At 37.9% G+C, this 14,336-nt stretch overlaps 1 protein-coding gene and 1 non-coding gene across 2 annotated transcripts; both read left to right on the plus strand.

Moving 5' to 3' along the window:
• The first annotated feature begins 3,226 nt into the window (after window positions 1-3,226).
• On the plus strand, window positions 3,227-3,333 carry LOC113001281 (small nucleolar RNA R71). Its single transcript, XR_003266600.1, has one exon. It is a non-coding gene; the product is annotated as a small nucleolar RNA R71 (small nucleolar RNA).
• Window positions 3,334-13,454: 10,121 nt separating this feature from the next.
• On the plus strand, window positions 13,455-14,336 carry LOC102662658 (protein FAR1-RELATED SEQUENCE 5-like). The gene has a single exon (XM_006577520.1). It carries the CDS (start codon window positions 13,455-13,457, stop codon window positions 14,334-14,336), a length of 882 nt encoding a protein of 293 aa, XP_006577583.1.

Raw genomic sequence — 14,336 nt, forward strand, 5'->3', positions numbered from 1 at the left:
ATTAAGCATGAACGCAAGTTAGGCTCAGAGGCAATTAATCGAACACGAAGCGTGCACTGATTAATGTTCACGAATTTGGGTTAACTGGTGAAGGGAAAACTGCCAGGGAACCACATTATAAACGAAACCTCAAAGAGAGTTGGGCTTCATCCTCAGAAGGAAACAACACCAGAATATTTAGCCTTCCATAGATTCAAACAGAAAACGTAAATGAAACATGAAGTAGAAACGTAAATGAGACAGAAACGAAAATGAAAACAGAAACGTAAATGAAAGTAGAAGAAGAAACAAGAACGAAATTGTAATTAGAAGCAGGAAATCGAAAATTGCATTAAGAACGAAAACAGTAGCATTAGAACAGAAAGAACTTAAAACCCTAAACAAAGCTCTGAATAATGAATGGCATAACAGAATGCCCTCTCACGAATCCCAAGGCTGCTATTTAAAAAGAGTCACTCAAAGTCACTGGGCCCTATTACAATACTCTGGCCCAAAACGAAATAAACACTAAACCACATAAAATAAAATTGCGAAATTTCCTAATTAGAATTTAACTAAGGTAAGTGCTGCTTTATTTTCCCTCTTAAAGTCCACAACCAAAATCCAGATTAAGCCCAATGTTTCATTAATTCCTGAAATTAGATTAAAAACATCAAATTAGCTAAATGAGCCCAAATAATAAAACTGCCTAATTAATTGACAATTAAGACCAATCAGTAATTAAAATGGTGCAAAAAGGGTTTAGAAAATAGAAGAAAATGGTGGCACATCACCCGCTAAGTGAGAAAGGCGCACTAAGCGCAATTCCAATTGAGGGGAATTGCGCTGAGCGGCCCAAAGCTGCGCTAAGCCTATTTCCAACCGAGAGGAAGTGCGCTAAGCGCCCAGAAGGCCTTCTAATCAAAAGTTGCAGGTTATAACCCAGCTTGCAAAAGCTTGGTTATCTTCTTCTTCACTACATCAAGAATCACCGGGTTGAGTCTTCTCTGTGGCTGTCTTACTGGTTTAGCTCCATCCTCTAAATTTATTCGATGCATACATGTGGATGGGCTAATACCAGGAATGTCCGCCAGGGTCCAGCCTATAGCCTTCTTATGCTTCTTGAGAACAGACAACAATTTCTCCTCTTGCTCATCAGTAAGGGAGGCAGATATAATCACTGGAAAACTTTTGCTATCATCCAAGTAAGCATATTTTAAATTTGATGGCAGAGGCTTCAATTTTGGTGTGGTTGGCTGGGTAGTGGTAGAAGGAGATGGTTTCTCAACCTGTACCTCATAAAGAAAGTCAGAGGTATGTGTACTTCCTGAAACATGGTTAGTCCTATCTGACTCTATAAAATCAATCTCAAGAGGTAAAACACACCACCAGACATGCAATCAATATCACTTTCAGATTCACTTTCAGCATCAAATTTCAGACATATGATCAAGTACAATTTCAGACTCAAAGATCAGTCATGTATTCATCAACAACATGGTCAATTATTTCAGCATGAAATACAGAAAGATCTTCAGATGGGTATTTCATAGCATCCAGAATATTAAAATGAACAGTTATATCACCAAAATCCATGGATAGTGTGCCTGCATAAACATCTATCTTAGTTCTAGCAGTTTTCATCAAGGGTCTGCCTAGAATGATGGGAACTGATCCTTGAGAAAATCCATCTTCCATATTCAAAATATAAAAATCAACAGGGAAAATCAGTTCACCAACTCTAACTAAGACATCTTCTATGAAACCAACAGGGTAGGCAACACTTCTATTAGCTAAATGAATTACCACATCAGTTGACTGCAAGGGACCTAGAGATAGAGAATTAAAAATAGACAGAGGCATAACACTAACAGAAGCTCCTAAATCTAGCATGGCATTTTCAAACTTACTATTCCCTATAATACAAGGTATGCTGGATGTACCTGGATCTTTACATTTTTCAGGAATTTGGGGAACATATTTACCAATCAGTGCGGAGACATTTCTGCCCATGCTAATTCGTTCACTTCCTTTAAGCTTCCTCTTATTAGTGCACAGATCCTTCAAGAATTTGGCATATCTTCGAATTTGCTTTATTGCATCCAGCAGAGGTATGTTTACCTCTACTTTTCTGAATGTTTCCAAGATTTCTTTCTCTGCCTCTTCCATTTTTTTGTTAGAAACTGCTCTTGGAGGGAATGGAAGAGGAGGAATGTGTTGCTTCTGCAAATCAGAATTACCAATGGAAGATTCACCTGCACAGAAATTGTTAGGTAAATTTTTGTCGTTACCTTTTTCTGGAGTAGAGTGAAGTTTGGCAGGTTCATTTGCAGATGAGGAAGGTGTTATGGGTTGAGGTCCTTGACACTGCTTTCCCGACCTCAATGAAATGGCACTGACATTTTTGGGATTTTGGACAGCTTGGGAAGACAGCTTGTCAGAATTCTGGGACTGTTGTTGATTCAATTGTGTAGTCAATTGTCCCATCTGATTGGTTAAGCTTTGAATGGAGGCTCTGGTCTCTTGTTGAAACTGCATGTTCTGCATAGTCATTTGCCTCACAAGTTCTTCGAGGGAAGGTTGTGGAGGGGCCTCAACTGTTGGCTGTTTCTGGGGCTGTTGCTGTTGTTGGATTGGTGGAGGAATGTATGGTCTGCTTGGGCCAGCAACATTTTGGAAGGAAGGAGCAGGCTGTTGTTGTTGTTGTTGTTGAGGGCTAGACCATCTGAGATTAGGGTGATTCCTCCATCCAGGGTTGTATCTGTTGTTGGAGAGGTCATAATTGTTCTGCTGTGGTTGATTTTGCTGCTGAGGTTGAGAAGGTCCTTTGTAAATATTAGCAGCATAAGCTTCGGGCTGCTCAATTGCTCCAGGTTGCTGCATGGAAGGGCAAAGGTCTGTATGATGGTCAGCATAGGAGCACAAACCACAGACCCTTGCAACAGGTACAGATTTCTGGTTTAAGGCTAGCTGGGTTACCAAGTTAACCAATGCATCCAGTTTGCCTTCAAGCTTCTTAGTTTCAGATGATGCAGCTGAGTTTGTAGCTACCTCATGCACTCCTCTAATGACTATAACATCATTTCTGGCGCTAAACTGCTGGGAGTTGGAAGCCATCTTCTCAATTAAATTTCTGGCTTCAGCAGGAGTCATGTCTCCAAGGGCTCCACCACTGGCAGCATCTATCATACTTCTCTCCATATTACTGAGTCCTTCATAAAAATATTGGAGAAGCAACTGCTCTGAAATCTGATGGTGAGGGAAACTGACACATAGTTTTTTAAATCTCTCCCAGTATTCATACAGGATCTCTCCACTGAGTTGTCTAATACCTGAGATATCCTTCCTGATGGCTATGGTCTTGGAAGCAGGGAAATTTTTTTCTAAGAATACTCTCTTCAAGTCATCCCAGCTCGTGATGGACCTTGGAGCAAGGTAATACAATTAGTCCTTTGCCACTCCTTCTAAAGAATGAGGAAAAGCCTTCAGAAATATATGATCCTCTTGGACATCTGGGGGTTTCATGGTGGAGTAGACAATATGAAATTCCTTCAAATGTTTGTGCGGGTCTTCACCTGCAAGGCCATGAAACTTTGGAAGCAAATGAATCAGTCCAGTTTTAAGAACATATGGGACATCCTCATCAGGGTATTGGATGCACAAGCTTTCCTAGGTGAAATCAGGTGCAGCCGTTTCCCTTAGAGTCCTCTCATGGGGTGGAGGTTGTGCCATGTTCTCAGAATGTTCAAAATCAGAATGCTCAGAATCAGAATGCTCAAAATTGTAATGCGCAAAATCAGGATGTTCAAAATCACCAATAACAGAATGCACAGATTCACCAGTAATGGAATGCTCAGGATGATCAAAAGGTATAAAATGATGCCTAACTAATCTATGAAATGTCCTATCTATCTCAAGATCAAAGGGTTGTAAGTCAGATGGATTGCCTCTAGTCATACACTACATTCAGCATGCACAACTAGTTGCTTTGTCATGTAAATAAAGGTGCAGGTTTGAACTACAGCTACCCTCAAATGATATCCAAATGAATTGAAATTTTGTGAGCAACCTTATAAAATGATGAGAAGATAGCACAAAAAATTTCAGGCAAAAATTCAAAGTCTAACTATGGAAGCTAAAAATGGTAGGTTAAGAAAAATAAGTGAATAAAACTTGAAAAATAAAAAACTTTTGACAGAATCACTATTTTTGGACGATGGAGACCTCAGCGGCTGCCATGGCGTAGGAAATTTTTTTCTACCCCAAATACATATATAATAATTGCGATTCTGATAACCGGAGCAAAATTTATGGCCATTTGAAGTTTCGACAAACACAAAATTTGCTACTTTTTTGGAACTTTCAAATCTGACCAAACTAAAGGCTCTAGATATTTTTCCCACAAAATATAGATTAAAAGAAGTTACCACAAAAAAATTCAGCCAACAATAACAACTCTAGCTACTAAAACAAAAAATCTCAAATAATTCAGCATGGGTGGTCGCTAAAATCCGTCTCTACTTGATTTCTACTACTACTTTGTTTTGCCGCAAGCAAAAGTGGTCGCTAAGTCCGTCGCAAAACACTATTCACAGCAAAACACCCAAAACTGAAATAGGGGAAGCGCTTAATAGGAAAACTGAAACAGAACACACACTAAACAAAATACCAGGACACTAAACAACACTAACACACATACTAACACAATACTAACAATTAAACATAAAACACGAAGGAATTAAACACACAACACTAGCTAGCTATTATGAACCTTTGGACACTGCTCCCCGGCAACGGCGCCAAATTTGATCGAGGCCGTACCCGAATCAAATAAACATGAAAATGCAGTAACTAGGAAGTGATCCTAGGTCGTTTCCCAACGAGCAATGATAAACCAATTGTTCATAATATACTTGTAGTAACAGTAACGATTGGGGGGGGGGGGTTGTTTGTTTTCTGATTTAAGGAGCAGAACAAGTAAACTGGAATACAAACTTAATGATATTAAAAATGGGTTGTTTCCTCTGATTTAGAAGCCATTCTCTTATCCTGGGTTATGGAGAATTCGTCCCTATCAGTTAACCACTTAATCCAACCCTATTTCAATTTACTAAGCAAAAATCAACCTAGGGTTGTCAATACGTGATTAGGCACCACATACACCAGTTAGCCCTTCGTCCATTAAGCATGAACACAAGTTAGGCTCAGAGGAAATTAATCGAACACGAAGCGTGCACTGATTAATGTTCACGAATTTGGGTTAACTGGTGAAGGGAAAACTGCCAGGGAACCACATTATAAACGAAACCTCAAAGAGAGTTGGGCTTCGTCCTTAGAAGGAAACAACATCAGAATATTTAGCCTTCCATAGATTCAAACAGAAAACGTAAATGAAACATGAAGTAGAAACGTAAATGAGACAGAAACGAAAATGAAAACAGAAACGTAAATGAAAGTAGAAGAAGAAACAAGAACGAAATTGTAATTAGAAGCAGGAAATCGAAAATTGCATTAAGAACGAAAACAGTAGCATTAGAACAGAAAGAACTTAAAACCCTAAACAAAGCTCTGAATAATGAATGGCATAACAGAATGCCTTCTCACGAATCCCATGGCTGCTATTTAAAAAGAGTCACTCAAAGTCACTGGGCCCTATTACAATACTCTGGCCCAAAACGAAATAAACACTAAAACACATAAAATAAAATTGCGAAATTTCCTAATTAGAATTTAACTAAGGTAAGCGCTGCTTTATTTTCCCTCTTCAAGTCCACAACCAAAATCCAGATTAAGCCCAATGTTTCATTAATTCCTAAAATTATATTAAAAACATCAAATTAGCTAAATGAGCCCAAATAATAAAACTGCCTAATTAATTGACAATTAAGACCAATCAGTAATTAAAATGGTGCAAAAAGGGTTTAGAAAATAGAAGAAAATGATGGCACATCACCCGCTAAGTGAGAAAGGCGCACTAAGCGCAATTCCAACTGAGGGGAATTGCGCTGAGCGGCCCAAAGCTGCGCTAAGCCTATTTCCAACCGAGAGGAAGTGCGCTAAGCGCCCAGAAGGCCTTCTAATCAAAAGTTGCAGGTTATAAGTACGTCCTTAGCATGAAAAACACGATTTTCACTCTCCTCTTCTCCCAAAAACGTCTCCCAAACCCTAAAACCTTATTTTCCGTCACCCAAGATCACCGGTGGCCGCCGTGAGCTGCCATTACTTGCCGTTGAACCCCCACACCAAGATGAACACTTTAATCGGAACGGAATCTTCAGAATCCTCCTCGAAGATTCAATGGAGGAAATCCTTCAATCCTTCATTTCTTAGTTTCTGTGAGGTAATCTTGACTTCTAAGCCTTCTCCTAACTAGTTTGAGTTCCCCAAATGTTTGTGGGGGGCAAAGTGCACTGATCTTCCATGGTCTTTGGCACTTGCTTTGGGCCACATTCATACATCGTATGTAGTGTATGTTCATGGGGGTAAGTGCACCGACCTTGTCGGATGGCCCAAACATATGTGACAAGGGTGGTTAAAAAATCTAAGTAATTATGAGGGGATGCTTAGGCGCTTTAATTGGTCCATGGTCTTTGGCACTGCTTTTGTCCATGTTCATAGATCATACGACATAGGAAATAGAATAACTATGGCAGAGTGTACTTTGTACTGAGAGGGCTTATCACCTGGTAGGGAACTCCTTTTGGCCCCAGGCTGATGACCTATGGGGGGCAGTTATGTGCACAACTGGGTGGTCTCGACGAACTCTGCATGGTTTCCTAAGTGAGAGTGTCGTGTGGACACGCTTAGGCTATTTCCTGGGATTTGGTTGTTGGTACGTAACACATTGCTTCTGAGGGTTGATTCAGGTGCATGTATCATTCTGTTCAGTCTTGATTGGATCCATGGATGGATGATGAGTAATTGTTGAATATGGATGATGAGTAATTGTTGAATATGGATGATGAGTAATTATTGAATGTGGACAATGAAAAATTGTTGGATGTGAGTGTTGGATAGTGAATGTTGCGTAAGCTCATGTTTGCTTATGTTTTCTTGCTAATTGTGATTATTTGGATTTAACATTGATTCTTTTTATAATGAAATCACCCTTGCAATTTTGTATCGTGTGTAGAAGCAAACTTCATTGCTTCATGATGATGAATCAAGATTGATTCATGATGATGAATTAAGATTGATTCAAGGTGTTTTGATGATAACAAAGATGATGACAAAAATTCCAAGAGAATGATTTCAAGATTGAGTCAAGACCAATTCAAGAATCAAGAGAAATATTCAAGAGAAAGTTTCATCAAGAAGATTCAAGATTCAAGAATAATCAAGATCAAGATTCAAGACTCAAAGATTCAAGAATCAAGAGAAGACTTAATCAAGATAAGTATTAAAAAGTTTTTCAAAACATTGAGTAGCACAAGAAGTTTTTTACAAAATCATTACCAAAGAGTTTTACTCTCTGGTAATCGATTACCAGATTGTAGTAATCGATTACCAGTGTTTTAAAACGTTAAGATTTTCAAAATTCAAATGAAGAGTCACATTTGTTGATGTGTAATCGATTACACCTTTATGGTAATCGATTACCAGTGACTATTTTCGAAAAATTCATTTCCAAAAGTCACATTTCTTCAAGTGACTTGTTTCTAAAGATTCTTTCAAAAGTCATAACTTTTTAAGTAATTAGTTTTAAAGGAATTGCCAAGAGTTACAAGTTTTGACTTGAGTCATCAAGAAACTATAAATATGTGACCTTGGCATGAAACATTTTAATCATCTCATTCTTATATCCATCATCTCTTTCAATCATTCTATCTTTCAATCTATCTTTCAACATCTTCTTTCATTTCTTTCAGAACTTTCTGGTTTCATCTTCTCTTCATCTTTCTAAAAGTTTTTGTTCAAAACTTTCTCTTCCAAGAAAAGTTCTTTGTTCAAAAAATTGTGCTATTCATCTTTTTCATTCCCTTCTCCCTTTGCCAAAAAGAATTTGCCAAGGACTAACCGCCTGAATTCTTTTTGTGTCTCTCTTCTCCCGTTTCCAAAAGAACGAAGGACTAACCGCCTGAATTCTTTTGTGTCTCCCTTCTCCCTTGTCAAAGAATTCAAAACGACACAGTCCGAGAATTCTTTTGATTCTTCCCTTTCCCATAAACAAAAGATTTCAAAGGATTAACCGCCTAATAATTCTTTTGTTTCCCCATTCACAAAGTTTCAAAGGACTAACTGCCTGAGAACTTTGTCTTAACACATTGGAGGGTACATCCTTTGTGGTACAAGTAGAGGGTACATCTACTTGGGTTGTTGTGACTGAGAACAAGAGAGGGTACATCTCTTGGGGATCAGTTCTAGTGGAGGGTACATCCACTAGGTTGTTCAAAGAGAACAAGGGAGGGTACATCCCTTGTGGATCTTTGCTTGTAAAGGATTTTACAAGGTTGAAAAGAAATCTCAAGGACCGCAGGTTGCTTGGGGACTGGATGTAGGCACGGGTTGTTGCCGAACCAGTATAAAACTCTTGTGTGTTTGTCTTCTTCCCTACTCTTTTAATTTCCGCTGTGCACTTTAATCATTGCTTTTACTTTTGGTAACATTAAGAAGGATATATTTTTTATTAGTAAAGGTTCGTTAATAATTAATTCAACCCCCCTTCCTAATTATTCCGAGGCCACTTGATCTAACATTGTGTGGTTGATACCTGTGATGATCGCGAACCTTGTTCGTGGGAGCAGAATGACAGCAGTAGGGTGTAGGGATGAGATTCTGTGAAGGAGCCGCCAAGCTGACGTGATGACGTTGGTGCTATTTTGGGGAGAGAGTTGTGTTTTGTTAATCATCTCCTACATAGTGGTTCATGATTTCTTTTGTTGGATTAAGGATGTAAATCACAGATTTAATTATATCTACGAATTGGTTTAATCTTCATTATGTGTATGATGTGTACTGAACTACTGTATTAATATTCATGTATTCGATTAAACATTGGTGCGTGTTTGGGGACATATATATATGTATATATAATTGTGAAATTCAAATTTACTATGATTTTCATAAGCAAAAATAATGGAGTTTTCATAAAAGAAAGAAAAAGAATTTAATTTTCCAGTTATTAGAGTGGTGATATCGTAGCGACGAGGCGGGTCGTTACAAGAATACCAAGTGATCTCCAACTGACCTGACCTCATGTATGTGAGAATATAATACTTTATTCTCTTCAAATACCTCATAACTCTATTGGCTTCTTTCCAATGATCCATTCCTGGATTGCTTAAATATCTGCCTAATACCCCAACTATGTATGCTATATCCGTACGCGTACATGCTTGGGCATACATCAAACTCCCTATAGCTGATGCATAGGGAATCTTCTGCATTTCTTGAATTTCCAAATTTCCTTTTGGGCATTGTTTGAGACTGAACTTGTCTCCCTTAGCAACTGGAGTATCCCTGAATTTACATTCTTGCATGCCAAACCTTTTAAGTACCTTTTCGATATATATAGCTCCTTTGTGATAATCCTAGAATACTCTGAGATCGATCTCGATGTATTTGAATTCCTAATACAAAGGAGGCATCACCAAGATCTTTCATTTCAAAGTTTCTTGATAGAAATCTCTTGGTTTCGTGCAACATACCTATATCATTAGTGACAAGTAGTATGTCATCAACATATAAGACCAGGAAAATGTACTTGCTCCCATTGAATTTGTGATACACACAATCATCAACAAGATTCATCTCAAAACCAAATGAGAGAATTACTTGATGAAATTTGTGGTACCATTGACGAGATGCCTGTTTTAGCCTATAAATGGATTTTGTCAGTTTGCAAACCATATTCTTTGGGTCTCCTAACACAAATTTTTCTGGTTGCACCATATAAATTGTCTCATCAATGTTGCCACTGAGAAATGCCGTCTTGACATCCATTTGATGAAGCTCCAAATCATAATGTGCAACAAGAGCCATGATTTTCCTAAAAGAGTCTTTTGATTAAATTGGAGAGAAAGTCTTTTTAAAGTCAATCCCTTCCTTTTGGGTATAGCCCTTCGCCACAAGACGAGCCTTATACCTCTCCACATTACCTTTGGAATCCCGCTTGGTCTTAAATATCCATTTGAAACCAATGGGTTTCACACTTTCTAGTAATGGGACAAGTTACCAAACCTTGTTATCTTGCATTGACTTATACTCCTCATTCATTGCTTCAATCCACTTTTCTGAGTTGGAATCTTGCATGACTTGATGGAAGTTGACTAGGTCATCTTCCATTATACCATTATTTTCCTCATGTTCTTAAAGAAATACCATATAATTATTTGGAATATCACTTCTCCATTCTCTTGTAGATCTCCACAAAGGTACTGGCTCATAAAGCATAGGTTCGTGAGGATCTTGAGTTTGTTCTTCATGAACGACCAAGTTATCTTGAGTGGAAGATTCAATAACAATATCTTGTAGAGGTTTTGAATTTGCTTTATCAAAAGCAATTGTATGAATCGGTTCTGGAATTGTTACTGATTCTTCCTCTAAGACAAAGTCTCTAACCTTATTCTTTCCCCCAAACTCAATATCCTCAAAGAATGTGGCAGTTCCCATCTCAAAAATTGTCTTTAATTAGGGATCATAAAATTTATAGCCCATGGGTCTTTCAGAATAACCAATAAAGTAGCTACTCACTGTTCGGGAGTCCAATTTCCTTTCATTTGACTTATAAGGTCTGGCCTCAGCTGGACATCCCCATACATGAAAATGTGTGTTTTGGCAGCTACCTTGGTTGGCACTCTATTTAGAATGTAAGCTGCAATCTTTAGTGCCTCTGCCCAGAGTGACTCTGGTAAGTTAGAATGACAAATCATGCTTTTTACCATATCCTTAAGAGTTCTGTTTCATCTTTTAGAAACACCATTCATGCTAGGTGACCTTGGCATGGTGTACTGTAGAACAATTCCACATTCCTCTAGGTACCTGGCAAAAAGCCCCTGATGTTGTTCACCTAAACCGTCATATCTGCCATAGTATTCACTACCACGATCAGATCTGACACTCTTGATTCTTTTGTTAAGTTGATTTTCAACTTCAACTTTAAATGTTTTGAACACATCCAAAGGTTGTGACTTTTCATGTATAAGAAACAAGTATGCATATCTAGAGTAATCGTCTATGAATGATATAAAATATTGTTGACCATTCCATGAAGGTGTATGAAATAGCCTATAAATGTCTGTTTATCTTTAATGCATTCAACACAAACATCAAAGCTTATGAAATCAATGGAATCCAAAATTCTGTTTGACACAAGTCGTTCAATTTTGTTCTTAGAAATGTGACTTAAGCGCTTTAGCCATAATGCTCCTGAGTTTGTATTATCAATTCTACACTTAGTACAACACAATTCCGCATTAATGGATTCACCATAGGAAGCTACAATATCAAGTAAATATAGATTATCATAAGCCAAGAGTGAACCAATTCCAACAATATCTGAATTAAAAGACAACCTAAACACATTGTTTCCAAATGAACACAAATAACCCAATTTGTCCAAATATGAAATTGAAACCAAATTCCGTCTAAATGACGATACAACAAAAGTGTCTTTCAAATAAAAAAAATCTAGTACATAATAATAATCTAAAATGTCCTATAGCTTCCCCTTCCACTGATTTACCATCTCCAACATAGATCCGTCTTTCAGAATCAATTGACTTTCGGTAGCTTAGACAACCTTGCATTGAAACACTGATGTTTGTAGTGACACTAGAATCTAACCACGAAGTGTTTCTAGGTACTGAAGCTAAATTGACCTCAGAACAGACCAAAGTAAAGTAAGAAACATACCTTTCTTTGCACACCAAGCATGATATTTGGTACATTTCTTCGTTACATGTCCAGGCTTACTGCAACAGAAACAATTGTCACCTTGATTTTGTTTCTTTTGTGCTGGACCCTTAGCAGCTTCATTGTTGAGCTCCCAAGTTCTTTTTCTTTTGCTTGTCTTTAGAGGTACTTACAACATGAGCACTTTCCGTCCTTTCTTGCTTCAGCCTTTCCTCTTCTTGCACACAGTATGAAATGAGCTCATTAAGAGACCATTTCTCTTTGTGACAGTTATAAGAGATCTTAAACTGACTAAACTACAAAGGTAGAGAAAATAGCACTAAATGAATAAGCAAGTCTTCTGATAGCTCAAGCTTTAGTGCCCTTAATTTTGAAGCAATAAATGAAATTCCCATAATGTATTCCCTAACATTTCCTTTGCCTTGATACTTCATGGAAATTAAGTTATGAAGAAGAGTACTTGTTTTCGCTTTATCGCTTTTTGCAAAGCGCTTTTCAATTTTAGCAAGGAATTCTTTGGCACTGGTTATATCATCTGAAGCAGTGCCCCTAAAGACCTCAAAAATGTCGCGCTTAATGATCATAAGACTCATGTGATTTGAGTGATCCCACTTCTCATGAAGTTTCCTTTGTTCAGAGGTACTGAAATCCGTAGGAGAAGGGGGTTTCTTAATCCTTAATGCAAGGTCTAGATCCATGCAGCCAAGAACAATTTGCATCTTCCATGAGACTCCATGGAAGAAGCTGTCTTCCGCAGTTTTAATGTCCACAGTGGAAGACAGGTTCTTCCGTGGATTAATTCGGAAGATGTCTTCCGCGAGATCCCACGGAAGAAGATTTCTTCCACTGTTGACATTACAACTGCGGAAGACAACTTCTTCCGTGGAGTCTCGCGGAAGATGTCTTCCGTGAGATTCCACGGAAGAAGTTGTCTTCCGCAGTTTTAATGTCCACAGTGGAAGACAGGTTCTTCCGTGGATTAATTTGTTTTATGATTTTTACTTTTATGATTATTTTGAATGTTATTTTGGTTAATTGTATTTGTAATTTATGTGAAACATAAAATAATATTTCTTGGTTGAAGTGTTGATTTTTTTGTCTAGGTTGAAGTATTTTTTGGTTAAATGAACTTTGTAGGTTATAATTTTGAAATTATGTAATTAAAAGTTGAATTTGGTTGTTAAAATATTGATGTATATGTAGATTAGATATTTGTGTGAGGTTGTCAAATGTTGAATTAGTTCGATATTCATAGTTTGTAAATTTTTTTGGGTTGCTGTATTGTTCAAATTATTTAGTTGAATGTTGAATTAGGTGATAGTTATAGTTTGAATTATGATGGACGAAGATCAATGGACATATTACAATACGATGTCCGAAGAAGTTGATATGGATTTTCAAGATGAACAAGATTGTGGTGTGAATGAAGGACATGTTGATTGTTCAGACGCTTTTAATACTTCTCAGGTAATCATGTCGATCAGTTTTAGTTGTTTGGTCTAATGTATGATCTGTGTAAAAATTAATATGTCGTGGTTGTGTCCTAGGTCTTTGCAACCCGAGAAGATGTTTTGCAGTGGGCTCGAACGGTTGCCCATGAAAACAGTTTTGTTGCATTAATTATGAGGTCTGATACATATACTAGTAGCAGAGGAAGAACTTCATTTGTGTTAATTGGGTGTGAAAGGAGCGGTAAGTACAAGTGTAGGAAGAAAGAATTTGTTAGAAGAGACACAAGCACTAGAAAATGTGGTTGTCCCTTTAAGATTCATGGAAAACCAGTGCATGGAGGTGAAGGTTGGACGGTGAAGCTGATATGTGGGATTCACAACCATGAATTGGTGAAGACCTTAGTTGGACATCCATATGCTGGGAGATTGACAGATGATGAGAAGAATATCATTGCTGATATGACGAAGTCGAATGTAAAACCAAGAAATATCCTACTAACATTGAAGGAGCACAACGCCAACAGTTGCACCACAATCAAACAAATCTACAATGCAAGAAGTGTATATCGTTCTTCAATCAGAGGAGATGACACTGAAATGCAACACCTAATGAGGCTCCTTGAACGTGACCAATACATTCATTGGCATAGATTGAGGGATCAAGATGTGGTGTGTGATTTGTTTTGGTGTCACCCAGATGCAGTTAAGTTATGTAACACATGTCATCTTGTTTTTTTGATAGACAGTACCTACAAAACAAATAGGTACAGGCTCCCATTGCTTGACTTTGTAGGGGTGACACCAACCGGGATGACTTTCTCTGCTGGGTTTGCATATCTGGAGGGTGAGCGCGTGAACAATCTTGTATGGGCATTGGAATGGTTTCAAGGCCTTTTTTTAAGAAATGATCGCCTTCATGTTGTTATTGTCATAGACAGAGACCTAGCCCTGATGAATGCTGTGAAAGTTGTGTTTCCGGAGTGTATGAATTTGTTGTGCAGGTTTCACATAGACAAGAATGTGAAGGCAAAGTGCAAATCGCTAATTGGTTAG

This window comes from Glycine max, chromosome 3 (genome assembly GCF_000004515.6).
Source record: "Glycine max cultivar Williams 82 chromosome 3, Glycine_max_v4.0, whole genome shotgun sequence".
In the NCBI taxonomy this organism is placed as follows: Eukaryota; Viridiplantae; Streptophyta; class Magnoliopsida; order Fabales; family Fabaceae; genus Glycine; species Glycine max.

Coding starts and splice junctions, on each gene's coding strand:
- LOC102662658 (XM_006577520.1), top strand. CDS start 13,455: ATGAGGTCTGATACATATACTAGTAGCAGAGGAAGAACTTCATTTGTG.